This window comes from Phodopus roborovskii, unplaced genomic scaffold (assembly GCF_943737965.1).
Source record: "Phodopus roborovskii unplaced genomic scaffold, PHOROB, whole genome shotgun sequence".
NCBI lineage: Eukaryota > Metazoa > Chordata > Mammalia > Rodentia > Cricetidae > Phodopus > Phodopus roborovskii.
In genome coordinates, this window is record NW_026126486.1 from 899108 (window position 1) to 923192 (window position 24085).

At 51.9% G+C, this 24085-nt stretch overlaps 1 protein-coding gene across 3 annotated transcripts in view; it reads right to left on the reverse strand.

Annotated features, from left to right (window-relative positions):
- Znf423 (zinc finger protein 423) overlaps positions 1-24085 on the reverse strand; it is a 292447-nt gene that overhangs the window by 103383 nt on the left and 164979 nt on the right. For all 3 annotated transcript variants that reach the window (XM_051195068.1, XM_051195070.1, XM_051195069.1), the window contains 2 exons: positions 14392-17606; positions 8402-8486 (listed from right to left, as the gene is read on the reverse strand). In XM_051195068.1, the coding sequence (XP_051051025.1) occupies positions 8402-8486; positions 14392-17606 (3300 nt within the window). The remainder of the gene's footprint in view (positions 1-8401; positions 8487-14391; positions 17607-24085) is intronic.

Consider the following 24085-nt stretch of genomic DNA (forward strand, 5'->3'; position numbering starts at 1 on the left):
CACTTGACTCCCAGCCAATCCTGGGCTTTCACCAAGAAGTGCTCCTACCTAGTATCACTCCTTGGGAAATGGCGCACTGAGCAGCTCTTCAGGTGTCCAGGTCATGGTATGCCAGGCTACGAACCCTACCGTGCTCACAGGTAACACGCTGGTGTCCTCCTGAGAGGCTGCTACAGCACTCATCCTCCAAGGCCTCCCTTATCTCTGCATTCTCTACATTCTCATGAATCCTTGTGTGCTTTCTTCTCTAACACATGTTTGTTCCTGTTCTACTCTGTTGGTGGTGACACTCAATGCTGAGCACAAGGCAGACGCACAACACAGAGCAAAGCTGCTAAATGAATGAAGGAGCAAATGAAAGGGAAACTCCTTTGGCTGTCGCCATGCCTGGGTGTGTCCCACAGGCCTCAGCAGTGTCTCTGACCTGAGGCCTAGGATGGAAACTTAACAAGGCCATAGACGGGTCTGTTTGTTTTCATGAGATACGGATCCCATCAGTGTCACCAGTGGATGCACAGGGATCTTTAATCAGCTGGAACTCTTCTTGCACTCCCAGGATCCTCTGTGTGCCCTGTCTTTTATATAACCAGCCTGATCCACCCAACTGACACCAACAGGTGGCTGTGAGGTCCACCATACATTGGGTACACTGTATGCTGTCATAGAAACAGGTGCCTACCCTCCTTTCTAGAATGCTTGCCCACTGTTGGAGTTGATGACTGCAGTAAGGGATGATTATGCCATCTACAACAATCTGACATAAGCAGCTTGGGACCGTCAGAGGCCAGAGGCTCTCCTTTGCTGCTAGGACAGAACAGACCCCTCTGCTCGAGCAGTGAGCTGTCACCTGCACCAGACAGACTTCCTGGGAAGAAGGGCAGCAAAGTAAAGAGGACAAGATTGGTCATGTAGGGTTTCCGGCTTGTGGTGAGGTCACTGAAACCTCTGGATTCAGCCACACCTGAAGCCTGTAGCCCACATATGCACAGACTTCGCTGTGGCATGAACCAAAAGTAAATTCTCTTGACTTATTGCTTAGAGTTAGTTCCAGCTGAAGGCATCCAAGGGAGCCCAAGCCTCTGTCTGCATAGGCCTTACTCTCACCACTATGGCCTTTACAGGGTTTCACACTCAGTGAGGCTTTATTTCTTTGGACTACTCACATCTTTGCACATGGAGACACTTTTGATGCTGACATGTAAATTTAGTAAAAATCTACTCAAAGCACTAACTTCCCAAGGACCCTGCTTAGAAAAGCTCCCACCAGTGTCCTGGAGTCTCACTATGTCCAAGGCTCATAAGGTCATGCCGTTCATCTTTAGGGATCTACCTCCCCCATCTCCCTAGTTCTGTGTCCCAAGGTGGATAAACTGGGAAGAACCCCCCCTCCCCAGGCACAACACTACAAGGCCAATCAGCCATGACAACGCAAACTGCTGTAGGGGCCTGCTATGTGCTCCCCACCAGGCCTCGGAGGCCAACGAGGGAGACCCAGCTGGTGTCAAGAATTAGTATAAGTTGCTGATACCTACTGGGTGCTCAGGACACAGGAGACCATGCTCTGGAGCAACCACCAGCCACAGGATCCTTGATGTCTCTCTTACCACACTGGGTAAGTATCAGCAGGAAGTGTACTCAAGGGCAACTGAACCAAGCAGTGTGATGGTCACAAATGGCATTCAATCATTTTAGCACTATAGGCCACCAAGCCCATAGGGATGTGTGAAAAAGGAAGGATGAACATAACTTAATGAGCTGGCCCATGCAAGACGGTACCCGGCCTGTTCTCCATCATCCAGTACCAGCTTTGTGGCTACTGCCTCCTGGCATCCATTCTGCCACTGCCCCTTCCCACTGGTCCTCCCTCCTTGAGCAGCTAACACCCTCTAGTTTCTTCTTCTGAAATGAAATGACTAGCACTTCCTGGAACATTCAGACACCTCCGATGCTGCTTTCTATCCTCTTGTCTTAGCTTGGGGAGTACAGGAGACACATTCATACCCCTCCGCTCCTCCTTCTCTTGGCCTCCCCCAACCCCATTCACACCCACAACACAGTGACACCTGCTGCCAAGGCCAGGTGACTTCTCTGGTTTGCCACGCTGCCCAGGGAGACCCTCCTGCCTGCTTGAATGGCACACGCTCCTCACCCACTTCACAAAGAAGCCCCTGCTGTCTCGACCGATGTTCAGATCCACTTCTTGTACCAACTTTCCTGTTAAACTCCCTGTCCAGGGATCCATGGTCAGCCAGATGCTAGCATTCAGACAGAGGATCGCAGGCAAGCCAGCTCACTCACACTCTCAAGCACACCAAGTGTGAGGAGGCTGCAAAGAGGTCTTAGTCCTCTGGCCTGAGTTCAGAAATCCACCTTGCGATTCCTCACACTCCTCGATTTCCATATATGGGAGGGGACAGCAACAGAACTTCTGAGCAGGTGCCATAGGGCTTGGTGTGTCAGCCCACATAGATACTGAAGGATAGACCTGCCATTTGATAAGCCTCACCAGACATAACTGGTCATTGCCAACTTCTTGCCAGCACTAAAGCACCTGTTCTAGAACAATATTCTCTTCTATCTGTCCTTCAGGAATAGGTCACCCAAGACCTCTAAGTCACTCCTAACTTCTTCCCTATGCCCAGACTCAGCACGCCACCTTTCCCCACCTACCTGTCTGTCCTCTGTTCAGCTCTGCTCAAGTGTCTGCCCTTGTCCTGGGCTAAAGTTGCCTCTATTACTGTTTCTACCACCTGACCCCCCCACACACACATACAGATACACATGTCTTCTTATCCTTGGATACTCTGGTTAGATACCACCAAATTCAGGAAGCCTTCCTGGCACACTCACACTGCCCAGCACAGCTGAGTCCATATCTGAGACTGATGGCATTAAGGCGAACTTGAAGTTATCATGAGCCCAGGCAGACACATAGTTCCTCAGAACATGCCCAGAGGATTTTCACCAGGTTTGCTGAATGCCATGTTACAACGTTACTAACAGGGGAAATCCCAACTGTAGACCTCTTGCCTCCTCTTGAAAAACAACACTTGCACAAACCAGGAGAGGCACAGCATTGGAGAGCGTCCGAGTGCTTTCCGGAACACATCAACGGGGAAGCCGAGACAAGTCAAGGAAACTGAGTCCTGCCTGCTCTCTCCCCTGCCTGAGTTATGACAGCTTACTGGCTGTCTGTTCAAGCCTATTACTCCAGAGCCCAAAACACAGTCTCCAGAGAAGATATTTTATCACAGACTGAGGTGAACAAAGGTTCAGGTCTGGTGTTACCAGAATCAAAAGGCACCATTACAGAGCCTGGCAGGGAGCCCTTCCCTTTCCCTTTCCATGGTAACCTCTTCGGTTTGATTTGAGAATTTTGTATCTCCCTGGTACCAGGGAGATCTCACTGATTTCCACTCTAAACTATTCCCCTTGGACCAGCCAGGACTCTCCTCCAAAATGCTATGAGCTGGGCCCACAGGGGTCCCAGATTTCCAGAGGAGGGTGGGCCGGGGCCTTCTACCACCTAGATATATCACCAGGGATTCTCTCTCTCTCTCTCTCTCTCTCTCTCTCTCTCTCTCTCTCTCTCTCTCTCTCTCTCTCTCTCTCACACACACACACACACACACACACCACAGAGCCCCCTGAAGGACTGCCTATTTTGTACAAGGGAATGGCTTAGAGGTCAACGCTAGGGTGTGCTTTAAGTCCTGAACAGGAGATTCCATTTCCAGTCTAGCTCCTAACAGGCACCCAGGGACAGGGTGCAGCAGGACATGATTAATATCCCATGGGGTAGCCTGGCCCTGCCTGTCTGCCCTCCAGATAGCCCACAGTCCAAGGACACTGAGGACAAACAATCCTGAGTATACTCGTCGAGGACTGTCCCTCCCCAACCTGACTTCCTTGGAGCTCTCCCAGAAGTCCATGATGCCCTGAGTAAAGATGTCCAGAGGCCCACGGGCCTAGTAACCCCTTTAAGTCACAGCAAGTTTCTAGAGAGTAAATTCCCAGAGCCTATCTCCAGCCTTTATCAAGTGTCCCCATCCCAAAGAATCAAAAGAACAGATGCCCACTAATGGTCATGAAGCAGCCAGGCTGCCAGGGGAATTGGCTTCTCAAAGATTTTTATATGTGCATCACAGGCACTCAGCCCTGTGGTGACATGGGATTTCAAAGGTGACCCTGTATTGAAAGTCCTTGTCTCCAGCAGATCCAAAGTCCTGATCCCCCAGCAGCACTGGGAGAGGACCTAGAAAAATGTTCCTAAGGAGAAGCACCCTGAGTCATCCCAGAGCCCAGCATATCCAGACAGCAGAGCCACTCAGAGCTTCCACCCTCTGCTACCAGAAGGCCGTTTACCAGCCCCAGGGGAGTTCTCCAGCAGCCTGGGCCCGAGGAGACCTGCCTCAGACCCCCAAGTGCCCCGACTTTACGAGGAGGCTGCCAAGCTGAACAATCCACTTCCACTCACTCCCAAGTCCCCTTAGTTCGGCTGAGGCAAACTGTTACTCAGGCCAGCTGCAGGGCAGCCACTCTGGACTCAGGCCACTTAGGGAGTGTCCCTAAGGACTCTGTGCCCAGCAGATTTACTAGGACTGCAGAACCAATCCCACCCCATGTCTCCTTGCTCAGGGCTTCTATGCTCATAGCACCAGGCAATGTCATTCTGTCCACTGGTGCTTGCTTCCACAACACTGGAGGGCAGCAGGTATGATTTTATACTCATCCCATCCTGTTCTCTACCACTGCACTCTGATTAATCCTCCTAAAATCCTCAGCTCAGGCCAAGCCACGGCCTACTCCAAAACCTTCAATGGTTCCCCAGTGTTTTAGCTCAAGCCTATATACACAGGCCGATGGGGACTAGTCTGGGGACACAGATGAGCCACACAGCCCTATGTAGTAGCATCCAGCCAGCCCCAGTGAGTCTGCAGATTCTGGGAGGACACTTGCCTGTGTGTCTTGCCCACAGAGAACAGCCAGTTCACTCCTGTGCATTTTGCCTGTGCAGAGGGTTGGGGGAGGGGGTGGAAATCCAGGTGCTACCCCTTGTAAAATTTAAAGAAATCCAAACAAAACATCAGGTAAGAGGATGGATCAGGCCCAGCGATGGACCCAGCCTGGAGGGTAAGTCTAAATCTAACCCCCTTCATTTGGAATTTGAAGCCGCCTGTGACAATGCCCATAATCTACCTCCCCATCCTCACTGCCATGGCCATGTGCTGACTCATCAGGATGAGCACCACAGCTCTTCCATGACACTCCTGTCTCTGAGCTCTGCTGCCACATAGTCCTCCTCTGAAGGGCTGATCCATGCCCTCATGGCCAAACAACAACACACCAAAAAAGACTCCTTTTCCTTTGCTGAGCTAACCTCTGCTAAGACAGTCCCACCATAGAGAAAACTCCTCTTCATCCTTCAGTACCCAGGCAGGCCCTCCTGATCTCTAGGTCTCTGAACTGGGGACATCAGAATCACTCCAGCACTAATCTGGATGCCTATCTGTCCGTCTCCTCTAGAGACAGGGAGCCATGGTCTCTCCCATCATAGGCCAGGCCAGGAATATAAACGCAATAGAGAGCCTGGCTATTGTTTGACCTGCCTTACTGTGCACCAGCTATAAGATCTTGAATAGGTCAGCTTGAATAAGAAGGTAAGTAAGGGCTCTGCAGGGCCAGACCCATCTATCTATAAGATGGGGACATGGGGACAAGCACTGCATCCTTCTCATAGCCCCTTACTGCACGGCTGTCCCCTACAGTATCTTGAACAGGATGTTGTAAGTCTTGAAAGCAAGGCTGCAGCCATTTCACCCTCAATGCCCCTAGCGACCACACGGCTCTCACCGTCCTGCTCCACTGATGTTCTCTGACATGTCAGGGTGATGAGCTAAGAAAAGGGCAGCAGCTGGAAGGGAGCTGAGGGTGAAAGGAACTGGGCCACCAGTGTCAAACCCCTGCTTCGGGGCCTAAAATCTCTGGTCCCAACACCCTTCCACTCTGAACTGCTGGAGAGCAATAGTGCCCACATGACCTGGCGGCAGCCTGGTCACAGTGAGATGTAGATAAAGGGCCCTGCCCAGCCATCAGATAGACGCTACCCACCGAAGCCCAGCTCTCAAACAAGCGGAAGGCCCAGCATATCCTCCTCTTGAGGACCTGTACTCCGGTATTGAGTGGCCTTCCTCTCGCCTTGCATCTGAGGACAGATGCTTTCCAGGCCGTGAGCGAAGGAGAGGTGGAAGAGAAAAGGGAGGGGGAACATCTTAGTAATCACCACAGTCCAATTAGCCAGCTCTCGCCCTCCATGCTTGCAAACAGGAGCACGTCACCACCTGCTACAGAGCAAACGTTTCAGATATCTTCATCGGCTCCTCCCTTACTCTCCCGAGAAAGGGCCTCACAGCCCTGCCACTGACAGGACTTCCCTTCCTGCACTCTGCAGGGGCTTCCAGGTAGAAGGCATTAAAAAACCACCAATCTCCCTGTCAGAATGAGCCCCCTGGCCCACCTGCCCTTCCTGACTCTTCCTATCCACTCATTGCAATGAACCCACCAAACATGTGGCTATGCTGTCTGCATTGAGAGGACAAATTCAACACCACCACAGGCAGAGGCTGATCAGATGAGGAGTGAGCAAGGACACTTGCCACGGGAACCCCCTAGGCAGGGTGTGCTACATACAGCTGGGCGGGGACCAGGGGACCTGTGCTCATTTTGTACCTTCTCCACTAAAGGGGGCCTTTGCAACAGCTCCCTTCATATGGCATGCGGATGACATGACAGATGTACTGCAACAGAAGGCCTCACACCGTTGGCTAGAGCAACATACATCCATCCACTCCGAGAGTTGCTGTGTCACTGTCTACTGAAGGTGAACACCCCACAGCCTGTGACCCAGCAATTCCATGTCTGTCCCTGTATTCCCCTTATATATATATATTCCACACTATATTATCTATAGTTTATAGTACCTATATATTCCCATATCACCATGAAGGTTGCATGTATACATTCTCTATACATGTATGTAGCACCCTAATCACAGCAGTGTACTCTGTGAAACCACCGCAGAATGATCCAGGCAGGAGTAACCTCACAAAGGCATGACCCATGATGGACAGCCCACCCTGAAGAAAAAGAATGGGAAGAAGGAGCCTCAGACAGAGGCAAGCAGGACAGAGAGTAAGTTTCCAGACACTGTGGGTACAAATGGTGGGTTCCATTCATAGAACACACAAATCAAACACACCCAACTGTTTGGGACAGCAGGATGGGGCCGCCTTTTGCTGGTGGCAGGGGACCTATGGAGTCAAGTGAGTTAGTTGATTTGGATTGCTGGGGACAGCTGGCTTCCTTGATCTAGGCACTGACTGTAGAGACATACTCAGATTCAAAGACAAGTATGGGAAATTTCTGAACGTGTGCAATGAAGAGTTTTGTTAAAACCCAAATGAAAAGATGCTGGGAGAAGAAAAGTGGAGACGGGGCAGAAACAGGTTGCTATGGTTAGCAAGAATCTCTCTACTTAGACCACAAGATTTGGGAGGTGCCCAAAAGTCTAAGGGAAACCAGGGGTACTAATATTCCAGGATCTTTTTTGAGGCTGGGGCTGTCCAACAGCCATCCCATCACACCATAAATTGCCACTCCAACCTCCATGTCTACTTGTACAGCAGCAGAGCATCAGGACCTTCGCTTGAGCCAGGCATCCCCAGCTCAAGGTCAGAAGGAAGCTACTGCATCCCTGGGAATGCTAGGCTGTGTGTGAGCTCCCCTTCTAAAAAGAGAATTTTCCGCCGTGAGGTGGTAGCTCACACCTTTAATCCCAGCACTTGGAAGGCAGAGGCAAGCAGATATCTGTGAGTTCAAAGCCAGCCTGGTCTATAGAGCTAGTTCTAGGACAGCCAAGGATATACAGAGAAACTCTGTCTTAACACAAACAAACAAAAAAAGAACTTTTCAAAGTTCAAATCCCTTGAAGAGGAACAGGAGGAGAACGGGCACAACTTTGTGAACATTCTCTTTCGACAGTGTGCCTGAGGAACTCATCACACGGCGTGGGAAAACATGAGCAGTTAAATGTATTCAATGTCATGACACACAGAATTGAAGCATAATTGCCCCTGAGTGCTCGGCAACCGGAAAGCACTTGTCGCAGAAATGGAGGGAAATTTATGCTGGGAAATGGAAGCAGCTGTCAAAAGTTTGATTGCAGTGTGAGTGGTGCCTTGACAAGAAGGGGAAGGCAGGGCAGGCACCCCCATCCTGCCATCTTGACTCCCACTGAAATGTCACAGACTCAAAGCCCACCATCCCAAAAGTGAGGAATGGTGAGGAACCATCAATTTTCCTGCCCTGGCGAGTGGCCATATGTGGGAGGGCGTGCACTTACCAATCATGTGGTTGGCAACGTGGATCTGGATCTCTCTCTCATTCTCGAAGGTCATCTGGCACTTGATACACTGGTACGTCTTTTTCTGTTTGGGAATGTGAGAAGAAGGAATCAGGTAGGCAGAAAGGCAGGTCCCCAAAAGCAGGGCTCAAGATGTCTCAGAGTGTTTTGGCCTCTCCCAGGCATCCCAGTCCACTCTCTTCCCGCCTCCCTCCAGCTCTAGCCTCTTCAGGACATAGGCCACGGTTCAAGGGGCTGCTCCCCTACTGTGTGCCAAGGTCAGCTTTCTCAGGAGCTGAGGGGGTTTACCCTGTGTATAAACGTTAATACACACACACACACACACACACACACACACACACACACACACACACCTGTTTCTCTACCACCCTCATCTTTCCATCTATACATCTACTCATATAGCAGCCTCCACACATCCTCTCTCACCACCCACTTTCTGTTTGTCCATTTATGCACACAAGTACCACCCACCCATCTGTCCATACAGCATCCCTCTATCCCATAACCTCTTCATCAACTGGCCCATCCTAAGAACATGGTGGCTGAGCAGGGGATGCTGCTCCCAACAGTTCTAGTGCTCAAAGATGTCTCAGGAATTGTCTTCCGTCTTGGGTAGACATGGCAAAGTGCCTGCAACTGGTTTACAACACACAGTGGAGGTAAGTGAAGGCAGAAAAATGAAAACCAGCAGGCTTCCAGGCTCACAGCTCAGCATGAGTAGCTGTGAAACCTGCCCCACAGGGACAGAAGTGGTGTACCTGTCATGCATTGCTATGGGGCATTTTAAAAGGATATGGGCAATAACAGGACTCAGTATAGCCGAGATTTTTAAGAAACCACTGTGGTTTTTGAGGTCTTGGTGCCTCACCCTTGGAAAAGATGACAGGACTTCTAACCTCATGGCTAAGGACCCAGGAGTCACTCTGAGCTTCAAAGCCAGGATGAGTCACCAGGGAGCTCAGTGCCCAGCTCCACCCAGACTCCATCTGCAGACTCCCTCATGGGGCAGACTTTCCATCTTGGAGAACTCAGTTCAATGTCACAGCTTTTGTGAGAAGCCTTCTGTTCCCACCCCAGGGTGAATCTAGAACCAGTCAGGTCCCCAGAGGATGCCCAAAACACACTGCTGGGTCCTGACTGAGTGATTCATCTGCTCCCACCACCCCCTGAGCACACAGAGAGCAGGAATGGGTGCTGCCCACACTGTGGGTCAGCACAGACTCAGAAGCAGCACCTGCTAAACACATGAGCAAAATTGCAGAACAATATGCAAAGAGCTGTATTAGGTCAGAAGGGATTAAAAGAACTAGAGATGATTTGTGTATCCTAGGTTCCTACTGCCTTAAGAGCCTGGCTGGAGGGATGCCTTACAATCACTTAACCTTTGTGCTGTTTTGTTTAATTGTCCCTCCCGTTTTTCAGGCCCATATGGAGTCTCTCTACACAGCTCAGGCTGTCCTCAGACTCAGCTCCCAGGTATTGGGATCACAAACTAGCCTGTTTACCATCACCATCACACCTAGAGTGTTTAGCTTTAATTGTGATTATTTTTGAGGCCATGAAAACCTGAGTGAACAGATAGATGGATGGATGGAAGCTGGAGCTTGAAGCTCCAGGGTTGATGCCCTGCTCAGACTCCAATATGTCCCTCTGACAGTTCCCAAGTGTTTCAGAAGAACATGAAGTTCAGTATGTTCCTAGTCAGGCCATGACACTGGTCCCAGAAGAAGGTACTCAACTTGGAAAGGCCCCATGAAGAGCAGGCTAAGTCTCAGAGGGCAGATCAAGACAGGGCTGCAGAATCCTGACCATTGTAAGACCACAGGAACAGAAGTCTTCTGAAGAAAACACAACTCCATAGGCCCTTCCTCAGCTCAACTCTACATTCATGGAGAAGAGGCAGGCGTCTTGATCTCTCTGCTATCAGAATTGTTCATTCTGCCTCGCACGTTAAACTACCTGCTCATCCTGGCAAAGGTGAGAACATGTATGACTTCAGCTCTCGCTGGAAGCCTGATGCCCACATCTCACACTCCCTAGCAGAGGCCCAAGTTATACATGTGACAGAAGCACAGGCACTGAATTCCTAGATTCATAAGTGTACATTCATAACTAGCATGCAAGCAAATGTGTGTGTGGCACACACACACGTGCACCACACACACACACACACACACACAGACACACACACACACACACACAGAGGCTCACCAGAGCCAACGCTTCCAAACTTGGCTCCAATATCTATTGGGTCCACCTTTCTTCAATAACATCCCAGAGAAACCACTGCCTCCTCCTCCTTCTCCTTCCCTCCTCCTCTTCCACCTTCTCCTCTCCTCCTCAGACCACACTAGGAGACATAACACAAGACAGAACTTGACATCCAAATCACCTCTTGTCACAAGGCCCTTCTCTAGGGGCAGTCCAGAGGCCCAGAGCTGAGGCCCAGGGCTTGTGGCCAGGGACTGTCTCCCAGCACAGGCCTGACCAACCTTAGAAGAGAAAGAATCTCACCCCAGAGAAAGAAAGAAAAGTGAGGGAAGCAGGGAAGAGCTGGCTGAGACCCTGGGAGGGAAGAGTCAGCCTCAGTGTCCATCACTGTGCTCGCCTCCCACACGCACTGAGCAGTCACTTTATGCGAGAGCAGTATACACTGCATTCCCACTCCCTTTCATAATCTACACTGAGGAAAGAGACATTGCGGTTCCACAGGCCCTATCACTGCTCTAAGACCCATGTTGTAAGCAAGGGGACTGGGACTCCCTGCCAGTCAAGATCCCTTTGGAGTTACTTGTTGAGCTCTTCTTCTGGGCCCCAGGGCCCAGGTGTCTCTAAATAGCCCTGGTCTATGGGAGAGAATGCTGGTGTGACCCGAGCACATACTTAATCCTCCCACTTGGAAATCCCTTAATCTTCTGTAGAACAGGTAAAGGGAGCACCCAGGTGCTCCACCTAGAATGGAGCCACCCCAGGACCTGCTGAGGTAGTGAGAGGCCAGAGGTCTGCCCATGTTGGCTAGAGGTGAATCGATTGTTGTTATTACTTATGAACTGGGGGAGCTAGAAACCTCAATGCTTCACGCTCCAGCCGACAGCATCCTCAGCCCCACAGGAACCCAGTCCTCTGAGATCTGGTTGCTATGGATACACTCCCAAGGGTCCCAGCCTTCCAGCCCCCAAGCCCCTGCACAGCCCCCAGAGTCTGCTCTAACATGAGTGAGTCCTGGGGGAAGCAAGGGGTGGGTGAGCAGACAGCTGGGTCCCTGGCCCCAGGCGTGCCCAGACAGGGGGCGAGGTCCCAGGGGTAATGGCTAGAATGAGGAGGTACCTGAGCTTTGTCTAATCCTTTCTGCAAGAGGTCTATGTCTTCGGACCTCTGGGCTGGGAGGGGTGGGGTTCTCAGCCTGGCATCTCTTGAGCAGACCAGAGGACAGAGAGGGAAAGGCTTGGGGAGGGACAGGAACAAGGCTTCCAACCACCTCGTGTGCATAGCTGTACATTATTGGCTACTGTTTCACTTTCATAGTCAGGGGGTCCCTCTACCAAAACAGAGCCCCATAGTAAGGCTCTTGCTTACTGTTGTGGAGACTAACCCTATTGCTGGGGGCCAAAAGAGATCCCCTCATGTAATAGTGGCGTTCCAAGAGAAGGGCTCAATGCAGGGCAGATTGGGGAGAGGGAGTTCCAGGAGCTCGGGATTTGGAGTTACCCAAAGCAGCTTCCTGGCCATCAGGACCCTCAATGAAATGGTGGGTGGGCTGAAACAGGTGGATAATCCAGGCTGGGATGCATTCAGGGAGGGCAACAGGAGCCCAGCCACCCTGCCCCTGCATAGGAACAGGATTGCCCTAGATTCAGTTCCTGCTAGCTGCACCCCATGCAGGCTGGATGGGCCACAGAGTGTCTGGGGGGAGTGGCAGTCAAGAGTATGAACTGTGAAGACAGTAGGACTTCAAACCCACCACCAATCTGTGTGTATGTCCTTTGTGAAACTGAGTGCTGGGAGGGGACACTTAGATGGCAGTGATCATTACAGCCTTGCCCTCAGTCAGAGTGGACTGTAAGTGGGAGCCACAGCACAGGACCCATCCTCCGTGCCCACCCAACACTCTCGCTCCTGTCACCCTCTGAGCACAGTGCAGAGGTCAGCAGAGGAAAGGGTCCACTACTTGGCAATGACCCGTCACGCAGGGCAGGGCAGGGCAGGGCAGGGCAGGGCAGGGCAGGGCAGGGCAGGTGCAGGGCTACCTGGAGCATCTGTAGACACGAGGTGTTATTATTTCCTTTGTCTGAATTCCTATCCTAACATCACCAACACTGTCACAGTAAGTACTGCTTTTATGGCCCTCTTGGCTTTACAGGACGACACTGGCCCAGAGGGATCACACTCAGGAGGTCCTGGAAGAGAGATTTGCAGTCTAATCCTCTAACTCCACGGACCCGTCAAGGCTAGGGGACAGAGCTGGGCAACAAGACCAGTGTCCACACTCTGGTTCTCTGAGAGGTGTTCTATTGGCCGTTTAGAGGCTCGACTCAACTGGCAGGCCATGAGATAAAGGGATGCTGCAGCCTCCAGAGAGGCCTCTAACTCTCCAATTTCTGATGAGTTCCACAGTTCTGTGTGCGTTTGGGCATGGTCCCCTTAGCCAGGTGTCTACAGGCAGGGCTGTAGGGCTCTCTGGACTTCATTAGGCCCACCTATGACATGAGGGCTGGGCAGGAAGTTTTCCTTCACTCTTTCTAGCCCTCTCCCTCAACCCCAAAACTGCATTCCTATCAGGAGACAAAACACCTTCAGCAAGCCCCATGTTTCAGCAAGCACCTGAGGCAGGTGGCTTCCCCAACCTGCATCTCTATCAATGGCACCAGCAGCCCTTTAGGGAGAGAGAGGCACCCTTGAGACCTACGTGATACCTCCTCCATTTGGAAACACAACATAAATGTAGTGGGACTTTCTGGCCCAGGCTGTCTGACACTCAACGGCCACGCAGGCTGCAACCACCTCGGGTGCTCACCAACCTAAAGCCAAGGTCCTAGTGGGCCCACTGGTGGCCCACCCTCCTCTGCCTCTATCAGAGCAACATGTTATGAGCCTATGGCTCTCTTGGTTATGTAAGTCCCAAAGGTGGGATCTACTCCTGGCTTGCAGACACATCCAAACATAACGGGTGCTCAGCGGTTAAGAGCACTGGCTGCTCTTCCAGAGGACCCAAGTTCAGTTCCCAGCACCCACATGGTAGCTCACAACTGTAACTCCAGTTCCAGGGCATCTAACACCTTCACACCAATACACATAAAATAAAATAAACAAAACCACAAGGGGCACTTCACACAAATTTGATGACAGTTGCTAATGATGGAACCAGAACCATACCACACCCAGGGGTCTTCCCCACACCATAACTGCACCAGCTACCATGATGCTACCCTATGCTATGTTGTGAGCAGAGGTTGTAGCAAGCATACATAATCCCTGTTATCACTAGGATCTGTGTTACAGGAGTCCAAGACTGAAAGCCCAGAGCTGTGATGTGACTCAGTCAAGGAGACACAGTGAGCCTAGTAGTCGGTTCACTGCAGAGAAATAGCAAAGAAGCCAGGCATCATAAAAGGAACATTTACTGCACATTAACCACCGTGCTGGGCACATCTGCTGTATCTCACTGGCCCCTCCCAACAGCTCTAGGAAATCAGGATGTTTGCTAACTCCCATTGTACAGGTGAGCTCTTGACAAACCAGACCCAGAGAGGGAACAAAAAGAGAGAAAAAGAAAAAAGTATGCATGCCACGAAGCTGGGAGGAAATGGTGACATGGGGCAGAGTAGGTGACCATAACTCACATGGGCAGTGCTGCCTCTCTGAGTTACTATAAGACATATCACCAAGAAGCACACACCCAGGGCTGCCATTCCTGTGAGTACCCACTGATTCCCCAAGGAGGAAAGAAATGATTGTCAGGCTGCACTTACCCGGGGCACTGGTGACGTCTGGGCACCTTTCCGGGGCCCACTGGTCTCTGGTGTAAGATCACGGTGGTCTACCTGCATGTGGCTCTCCAGGTCCTCAGCACTCTCGAACTTCACGTTGCATTCAGGGCAGCGGAGGCCAGCACAGGGCCTGTCAGCAGGTTCGGGTGGGGCCAGGCCACCCACCTGTCCATTGGCACTACGGGCCATGCAACCGGCACATAGGCCATAGGGTAGCCCATTGACATCAAGCCTGACCAGGTCCTGCTTGCTACGGAACTCTTTGAGGCACAGGGCACACTTGTAGAGCTTCTGCAGCCCCTGGCCATTGGGGGAGGATGCAGCCGAGCTACCTGCCAGCTTCTGCATGTGGAAGGTGCCGTGGATCTTGAGCTCCAGCGTGGAGGTGACAGTCTGCATACAGACCACACAGCGGAAGCCAGTTAGGGAGTTGCGCAAATCGGGGTGCATCTGGCAGTGCTCAATAAACTCCTCCTCACTCTGCAGGGGCATTTTGCAGATGCGACAGGTACCTGTGTCTAGGCTCTTGCTATGGGTCACCTTGTGCTCAGTGAGCGTCAGCAGCGAGGGGAAGCGCTCGCCACAGATGGGACACATGTAGTGCTTGGCAGGGCCCCGGTGCGTCTGCAGGTGTTCCCGGAGCCCGTTCTCCGAGAAGAAAGTCCGAGAGCACACATTGCATTTGTGGCTGCCCTTGATGAATTCCGCCTTCTTGCGCGAGCCATCATCCTCACCCGGCCGGATGTTGTGATCCCGAAGCCGGTGGTTCTGCAGCAGAACCTCCATGGTGTAGGCCGCGCCGCAGATGTCACAGCCGTACATGGGCTCTGATGCATCCACATCATCCTCACTGGCCTCGTGGCTGTTTGGTGCCTCGGGGTTCTTGAGCAGCATGCCCTGCAGGTCAGCAGGCTCTGCCTTCTTGGTGGAAGTGGGGGGCACCCCATTGGTCGTGCCATTCTCCGCAGCTGCATCGAATACACAGTGCTTCTCCCGCAGGTGCTTCTCCAGCAGGATGACGGCATGGAAGGCCTTGCTGCAGAACCTGCAGTTGTACTTCTTGCTGTGTGTGGTGATGTGGCACTGCAGTTCCACCTCGGTACTGAAGGTCTCACCACAGAAGATGCACTTGTGTGCCTTGGCCGGGTTGCCGAGGTGACTGTGTTTAACATGCACCTGCAGATCAGCCTCCTTGCGGAAGTCCCAGTTGCAGGCTGTGCAGCGGTACATCTTCTTTTCGTTGCTATGTTTCACAGCCAGGTGCACCTGGATGGACACCTTGGAGTCGAAGACCTCCTGACACAGAGTGCAGTGGTACAGCACGAAGGTGTGCATGTCCAGTAGGTGCTTCTGCAAGTCATCCACCGAGGAGAACTGCTTGTCGCAGCTCTCACAGACGTAGTGGGTGGATGTGGTCATGTAATGCACCGTCAGATGCTGCAGGAGGGACTCCTGAGAGTCAAAGTCTTCTTTGCACTGGGGGCAGGCCTGCTTCCGAAGCAGCAGCTCCAGGTGCAGCTTCAGGTGGGTCTGGAAGCTCTCAAAATTGGAGAACTTGAGGTCGCACTGATTGCAGGGATACTCGCCATTAGAGATGGAATTGGCACTCCCTGAGAGACGCTGCCGTTTGGGGGAAGACACCTCGACGTCGGAGGAGACTGGGCTCTGCTCTGCCTTGGACTTCTTGCTATGCGCCAGTGGAATGTTCTTGTGGTTCTCTTTGATGTGCTTGGTGAGCTTCAGGATGGAACCAAAGATAGGAGAGTTGGTACAGTAAGGGCAGGAGTAGACCTCCATGAAGGACTGTGTGGGCTGTACAACAGGAGACTCCAGTTTGGTACTGCCCACACTGCAATGCGCCTGTTGGATGTGCTCAGTAAGTGACGACTCAGTGAGAAAGCCCATGGAGCACTGGTTGCAGAAGAAAGCATTGTTACCATCAGGAGGGTTGGCATTGGGGCCACAGTGTGAGACTCGGATGTGCTCCTGCAGGCTGTTGATGTCAGCGAACATCTCGGGGCAGTAGTTGCAATGGAAGGCAGAAATGTTGCCAAATTGCATGACAGGATAGGTGTGGCTCTTATGCAGCTTGCGTACATGCTCATTGAGGTTGTAGAGTGTGGGCATGGAGTCTAGGCAGATCTGACATGTGTGGCTCTGCTGCGGTTTATCCGCGTGGATGGTCTTCAGGTGGATCTCTAGCACAGCCAGGCTGGTGAAGTCCCGCTTAGAACAATAGGGGCAGCTGTAGACCACCTTGGACCAGCTCTGCCCATCATCCCGCATCTTCTTCTGTCCCCTCAGCGGCTTCAAGGTGGAGTCTGGCGTGGATCCGCGCTCCACGGAGGCGCTGGAGTCAGGTGTAGCGCTGCTCATGGAAGCCACACTGCCCAGCACAGGGTCAGGGCTGACACTGTGATTACTGGAGTCAGGCTGCCGGTGGCTGTCCAGGTGGCAGTACACACCCTCCACAGAGGAGAACTGCTCGGGGCACATGGGGCACTTGTGTTTCTGGTTGGCGTGGGCTTGGTGGATGTGGGCAAGCAGCGTGCTCTCGTCAACAAAGACCTCGGGGCAATGGATGCACTGTAGGTCCGCCTTCTCGGAGAGCTGTGGGTGCAGGGTGAGCACGTGCTTCTCCAGCTCCTCCGTCTGGCTGAAGGTGTCCTCACAGTAGTCACACATGAAGTCGTCCTTCTTGGCCTCCTTCTCCGACTTAGCCAGGTGTTCCTTGTTCTTCTTGTGGGCTTGCATGTGGCTCTGCAAAGAGCTGGTGGAGGAGAAGCCGCGCTTGCACACACTGCACTTGAACGGCTTGCTAGAGCTGTGGGTCTTCAGGTGGATCTTGAGGTGGTCGCTGCGGGAGAAAGCCGCCTCGCACTCGTGACAGTGGTACTTCTTGTCGCCTGTGTGCAGCTTGATGTGCCGGTCTCGGCTCCTCTTATGCTTGAAGAGGCGGCTGCAGTAGGTGCACTTGAACGGCAGCTTGTCGCTGTGGATCTGCTCATGCCTCTTCAAGTAGCTCAGGCGGATGAAGGACTTGTCGCAGAACTGGCAAGGGTATGGCAGGCCGGTGCCTCCTTCCTCTTCACCGAGGCCGAGGTCACAACCATCTCCGATCATCTGCGTAGGTGACGCAACATCCTTGCTGGAGGGAGATGAAGCCACCCAGGAGAGCTGTGGGTCGTCATCACCATCTGCAGGGGAAGGCAGAGGAGAGATTAGAGGCAATTCCCAGGGCCGCTGGGAAGCAAGGACAGAGCCAGTTTCTCAACAGCTCTCAGCAGAGGCTGTGCAGCTGGCCAGCTGCTGCAGGGGAGGGCTGATAGTAGGGCCGGAAATAAGTGGACATACCGGCCTTCCCATCCACAGAGAACACGGCAGAGGGGTGGCAGGATCCTGAAAGGAAGTGTCTTTTTCTGCAGTGACACCTGTCTGAACCTGGCTGGATGTAACGCACCCTCACCAGAGGAACAGCTCTCAGCCACTTCCCTGGTGAGGGGGGAGGAGGGAGCAGCCTGGACAAAGTCACCGGAAATGACCTCACAGACCTTCAGTCCCATAGGCCAAAAGGAATCCAAGTCCCCTAATTCCAGCCACATCTGGGAATCAACTTCCAGCAACCCTCAGCCCCTAGCCCTCAGGTCCCCAGTATTAAGAAGAATCCTACTGGTTCTTTGGGTACAGGAAAAAATTAGCAAGAATAGAAAATGTCTTTTATTTTAACAGTCTCACCATATTTGTGGATGGGGGACTGATGAAGTTAGAAACTGTTCTTTCTGGTAATAGACAAGACAGGAAGGGTATAAATTGCAGGGCTCCCAACACCAGACTTCAGTATGCAAATGAAGCAAGCTGAGGGCAGAAAGGAAGACCTGAGGTACCCAGGTCTGCATCCCCAAGGAGCTATCTTCTTTGTTTCCAACCCCAACTTTATCCTGGCCATAAGGATGGACCAGGCCACCAAAGACTAGAGAGCCCAGGGCGAGCAGTCCTTCACTCTATCTAAGGGACTCTGTGCTCTCCGAGACAAGAGGGACTTCCCTGGCCCTTCCACCTCTGAGGGAAGCTAAACAAACCTCAGGGCTGGCCATTTCTGGGAAAACAAAGGCACACAGGACGCAGCAAATAAAGCCAGGGAAGTTCACAAAGCACAGCGGGGGTTGTACAGAGCCAGCACGAGCAGAAATGCGTTCAGAGGCTCAAGTTTCTCATCGAGTGGATTTAAAACTTAATAATGAATGAAACAGACCACAGGCTGCTGCGGGCAGGGGAGAGACAAACAAAAGCCCAGATTCTGCTGTGCTGACCTTGTCTTGTGACCCCGAGGAAAGAGACTAGGGCCCCTGGCCACACCGCCAGCCTCCAGCCAGCCAGCTCAATCCTCAGAAACAACTCATAGAAGTTGCCCCTGACCCACAGGACGAAAAGAGGATAGAGAGCCACAAACCCAACACAGGCAACCATGTGCGCACGAGCGAGCGCGCGCGCGCACGCACGCGCACACACACACACACACACACACACACACACACACACACACAGAGCCCCCATCCCCATATCTAAGCACATGTGTTCACCACACCTTACACATAGCTCCCCAAACACAAACCTAATCACACACACATGCACTCTCACACTAATTCACAGGTACACTCATCCTTGCTTTAGTGTTGCATGTGTGTACACAACATGCAGACCAAACTCACAAAATTCACATTATGGATACCATACACACTTATGCTTAAACACACAACCAGACCAGCACAGACCCGGGGCTCCCGCACAAGGCTCTCTGTAATCACACTGCTGGTTCAGCCCACCACAGAGCTTATTCAAAAAATAACAAGAGCTGGCTGGAGCGCCCCTAATAACTAGCACTGAGCAGGTCCCAGGCTCCCATCACTGCCCCAGTGCCCGCCCCCAACCCCAGCTTCCAAAGCATAAAGAGTTACCCTAGCTGGCACCACGGGTCCCGCTCCGCCTGATGGAGACTGTTTTCCAAAGCTTCCGTTCTGTGACTTCTGGCAGCCTCCTCACCTCCACAGCCCAGCACCCCTAGGAACGCCCTCCTGGAGTGAGGGCACCTTCTCTCCTGGGGGCCTCACATTACAGGCCCTTTGGCCGGGAAGGACGCAGCCGCTACCAGCTTCCTAGATTAGGCGCAGCGGGAGGTGCCTTATCCCTTGCCTATTAATTCCCAGCCTTTGCCAGCTGGGCTCTGAGGGGCACAGACAAAGGGACCCAGGGGAAGAGAAGGATGGAGCTGGGACTTGCTCGGCCTCTGCCCACTGGCCAGGCTCAACTAGCTTGCCATTACTTTTGACATCTTAGCTCAGAAATACTCGAACTACCACAGAACTCTCCTGTGTGCCCTTCCTCTCTCACCATCAGAGAGGTGGGAGTCAGGGCACCGCCACAGTACAGATGGGGACACTGAGGTGGATCCCAGAAACAATCCCTACAAATAATGAAACAGCAGTGTCAGGGCTGACACAGGTCCACCCACGTTCCAGGCCAGCTTCCCTAGCCTGAGCTGACATTTCCATAGGTTAAGGAGAGGCCACCCATGCAAAGCCCCCAGGGTGCGTAGGCACCACCCTCCTCCTAGTCCCTCCCCTTCAAGAGGTAGGAGGGAGTAGTTCAGGGTATAAATTTCAGGGAGAGGTCACCAACACCCAGAGAAGTGTCCTAGATGCCTGATGAGCAGAGAAAAGGAACAAGCAGGAAGGCACTCTGCCCTTGGGACAAGCCTGAGTTAGCATGTCTACAACAGTCCTTGGTCCCTAAAGCCTTCGTGCCAACTGATGACCAAAGGGCAGCTACCAATGCCCCTGGACTTACAAGCTTCCCCAGCAACTCATCCTACCACGGGAGACCCTCCCAACCTCGGAGACACAGCAATACATCGGTAAAGACCCACTGTGAGAGGTAGATGAATCCCATTATAGTTCTGTAGGCAGGCATGTCACAAACAGGGGCGTCTGCACGCAGAGCCCACTCAGCGTTGCCCCAGGCTGCAAGTGGGTGCCATGGTCAATGTCAAACTGGCAAGCAAAGTCCCCAGACGAACTGGACGCAGCCCTCACTACAAAGGACTTCCTACAGAGGTGCTGAGCTGTATACTAAAACAAGTGAATGTTATAGCATGCAAATTATACTTCTATAAAGCCGGTAAACAAAAGCAGTATTTTGCCAATAATAATTAATTCTAATTAGTACCACTAGTGCTATTTTTAGCAGCTACATTTATCGTTCACATCCCACACGCCAGCCCTGTACATGTCTGTTATCTCAATGAGTCTTTTGGCCTTCACAGCACCCATTGCTGATCATCTCCAGGAGTGCCCCATGTTTGAGATGGGGATGTTGAGGGTCACAGGGTGACCTGCCCACCACACAAAGCTGGCTGCTTCACAGAGTTGATCCCTGCATCTCCCAGTCAGGCAGCATCCCATCCTAGGCTAACATGAGTTGCTCAGCTGCCACCACCACAAAGGGAATCATGACCTGCCCGGTTGTGCCAAGGTACCCAGAGTTCACTGCGGGGCTGGCTGCTTGGCTTTATTTTCTACAAACAAGTTTCAAAGTGAAAAGGGAAGTGCATTATTCTCCATCAACAAACTGAGCCACTGCTGAGATCATAATCATCCGAATTGAAATGAAAATAAGGCTCCTTAAATGAAAGGGCCCAATCAGAGGCAAGGGGCATGTTGACATATGAAGTCCCAAACTGGCTGCCCTGCTTAGAGCTGGCTATTCAAAAGTCACTCGGCCCTGGTGGTTCTCCGCCCACCTGCTCTGAGTATGTTTTGCATTGAGGGCATTTAGCCAATGGCACCAGAAGAAAACCAGAGGGATGAGCAGGGGCCAGGGCTCCACTGGGCTTACATGGGCATCAGTAGAGGGAGGGGACACTCCCGTTCCTCACGTAACAAACAGCCCTCAGTGTCAGCACTTCCCACTGTATAAACATGACCTCCCACGAGCAAGCATAACTACCCATAAGTAGCATGACCATACGCTCTCTGGCAGGCGTGCAGAAAGGGAAGGGAGGCGTGTGGACCTGGGGTGAAGGGTATCTCAAGGTCCCTTTCCAGGTGACCCGCCAGGGTCCAGCAACAAGGAGGGTCCAGGAAAGCCTCACTCACTTTACATCTTCGAAGGAAGATTTTCTGTGAGCCAGACATTCTTCTGCGACTTTCCATGCATTGATTCAGTCCTCAACAGTTCAGTGAGCTGGGCGCATTATTACTTCATTTCCATTTACAGGAGAAAACGATGCAGAGGCTGCCTTGCCCAGTGCCACCCAGCTGCCAGGCAGTAGAGCCAGGAAACAAACCTACTTAATCCTATTCAATTGGTAGCTTCATCCACAATGCTGAGATGGGAGAAATAGTAACAAATGCCAGCCCCTCAGCTGTTCCCTCCTCTAGAATAAGCATGATCAAAGAACAGAATGAGGAGAAAAATTACTTTCAAAATGGAGATTAAGTTCATTCAAAAATGACTAATCCAGCAATGAGGCCTGGAAGGAAGTGGTATCTAGAAGACTTGTTGTCTACTGGAGGAACACACACACACACACACACACACACACACACACACACACACACACACAAGCATAAAAGAGGAGGACATTTTGATAAAAATTCAATTAAGTAGAAAGAAGATTAACAGCTCTTTCGAATACATCTACAGCATAAACAAGTGGATCCCAGGCTTGTTGGTCATACTCAGAGACTGCCAGGAAGCTAGGGGCAAGGTGTGACCACAGCAAGTTCAACAGATAACATGGAACGGATGCAGATAACATGGAACATGCATCCAGAAAGGCAGGGGACACAGTTCATAGCTGATCCCATCAGAGAGCATCAGGGAGCTGCTGCAAAGGGAGGATGGCCTAGCCCTCAGATCCACAGGAGTGAGCTAAAGTTCCTATCCTACTATAGGAGGCATAAGCAGAGAAAGTGACCCTGCAGCACCAGGATGAAGAGGCAGCCCTGCAAAGAACCTCAGCAGAGATCTCCACTTCAGGAGCAAGAGGGAAGTTCTGGGTCTCTAGGACATTGCCAGGCTGAGATGTTCCATCCGTGTGAATAAAAAAATGCAATCAGCTGGTGATGCCTGCCATGAGCAAACACATGGGGGAATGGAATGGTCTCAGTACACTGAACAATTGGGAAAAGGGTCTCCCTGGGTTCCTCCCCTGAGCATTGAGGTTTTTAGGCAGGGTCCCCCAAATCCTGCTGTCAGTGCAAAAACAACAGGGCATGAAAACCCCTGTGCAGTTGTACTGAGGTTTGAAGAGGGGTTGGCCGCCAGGTCAGCTCCAGTCCCAGCTGAAGTGAGGCCTGCCCTAAGTAGACACAAAGTAGCCTGGGTGCGCAGGAAAACCCAACTGTCTATGTTCCCCAAGCATGCAAGGCCTGCATGCATGCACTGTAAGGCACACACAAGCTGCTTCCCATGAAGTCAGTCAGAACTTAAATGAGTGGCTTTCCAGACACAATGCAGAGTGGACATCTGGGTACGTTCCTGCCTTCTTTCCAAGAAGCTTGGAACCCTGAAGCCTGCTGAAGCAAGAGCACTTGACCCTGGGAGTCTATGGGTCTGGTCCTCAGAGCTGGAATCTCCATGCCTTCCTGAACCAACAACACCCCTATACCATGGGTAGACTGGGCCACCTGTGGCCTTTTCCTGGAACTGCTTCCAGCAATCAGCAACGCAAGTCTCCCAAGAAGTCTGAAGCTCTCAGCACACAACCCTAAGTGTTTACATGGCTTTCCTGGGTAAATTCAAAAGAAAGGCCAAGACCAGAAAAAAAAAAAAAAAAGATTGGCATACAAAGGAGGACACTGGGCCACTTTCAGGAGCATATGTGACTGGTGGCAGCTGTTTCTGAGATTATGTACAGTTAGGGCAGGAAGGAATGGAGATTGGAATCCAGGGGAAGGGTCTTGATACCTGACTCCAAGAAAGGATGCTAACAGCCCATTCCCATGGAACTGGCTTCCTTCTCTCTAGTTCTGGTTCTTCAGCATGAATCAAGTCAAGGTCTCCTGTGTGTCATTACAGCCATTCTTGCTCCACTTTGTGGTGGCAATGGTCATGTTTAATCTAAAGGAAACAGCTACGATTTCTTAGGCAGAGTGCAGCCATCCAATGCCCAGCTGTATCCTGGACAAAGTTAGCGGTGGGAGAGCAGCCTGGACTAGGTCTGCTGCCAAACACCCCTGAAGGAAGCAAAGGAAGCAGGCTGCCTACAGAACCAAACGCAGAAGCGGAGCTAAGCAAAAGCAAATGCCTACAAATGTCAACATCTCAACCCCTTGACTGTACGGATGTGAGGCTCCCATGGTAACCATAACTCAGGGTGCTCATTAGCTGACCTTAACATACAGAGATGGTTCTGGATTATCTGGAAGGTCTCTGGAGTCACCCAGTCTTTAAATGAGTAAAGGGGAGGGGGAATGGAGCCAGAGTAACACTGTATGAGAACAAGCCAACCCACTGCTGCTGGTTCTCTGCCACCACCTTGATCTTTGTCCTACAGGTCTATCAGACTTCTGACCACCAGAACCATATGGTGACTTTGTGCTGTTGTTTTCTTTTTTATGTATATGAGTGTTTTAACCTGCATCTATGTAGTTGCACCACTGGGACTTGAGTTATA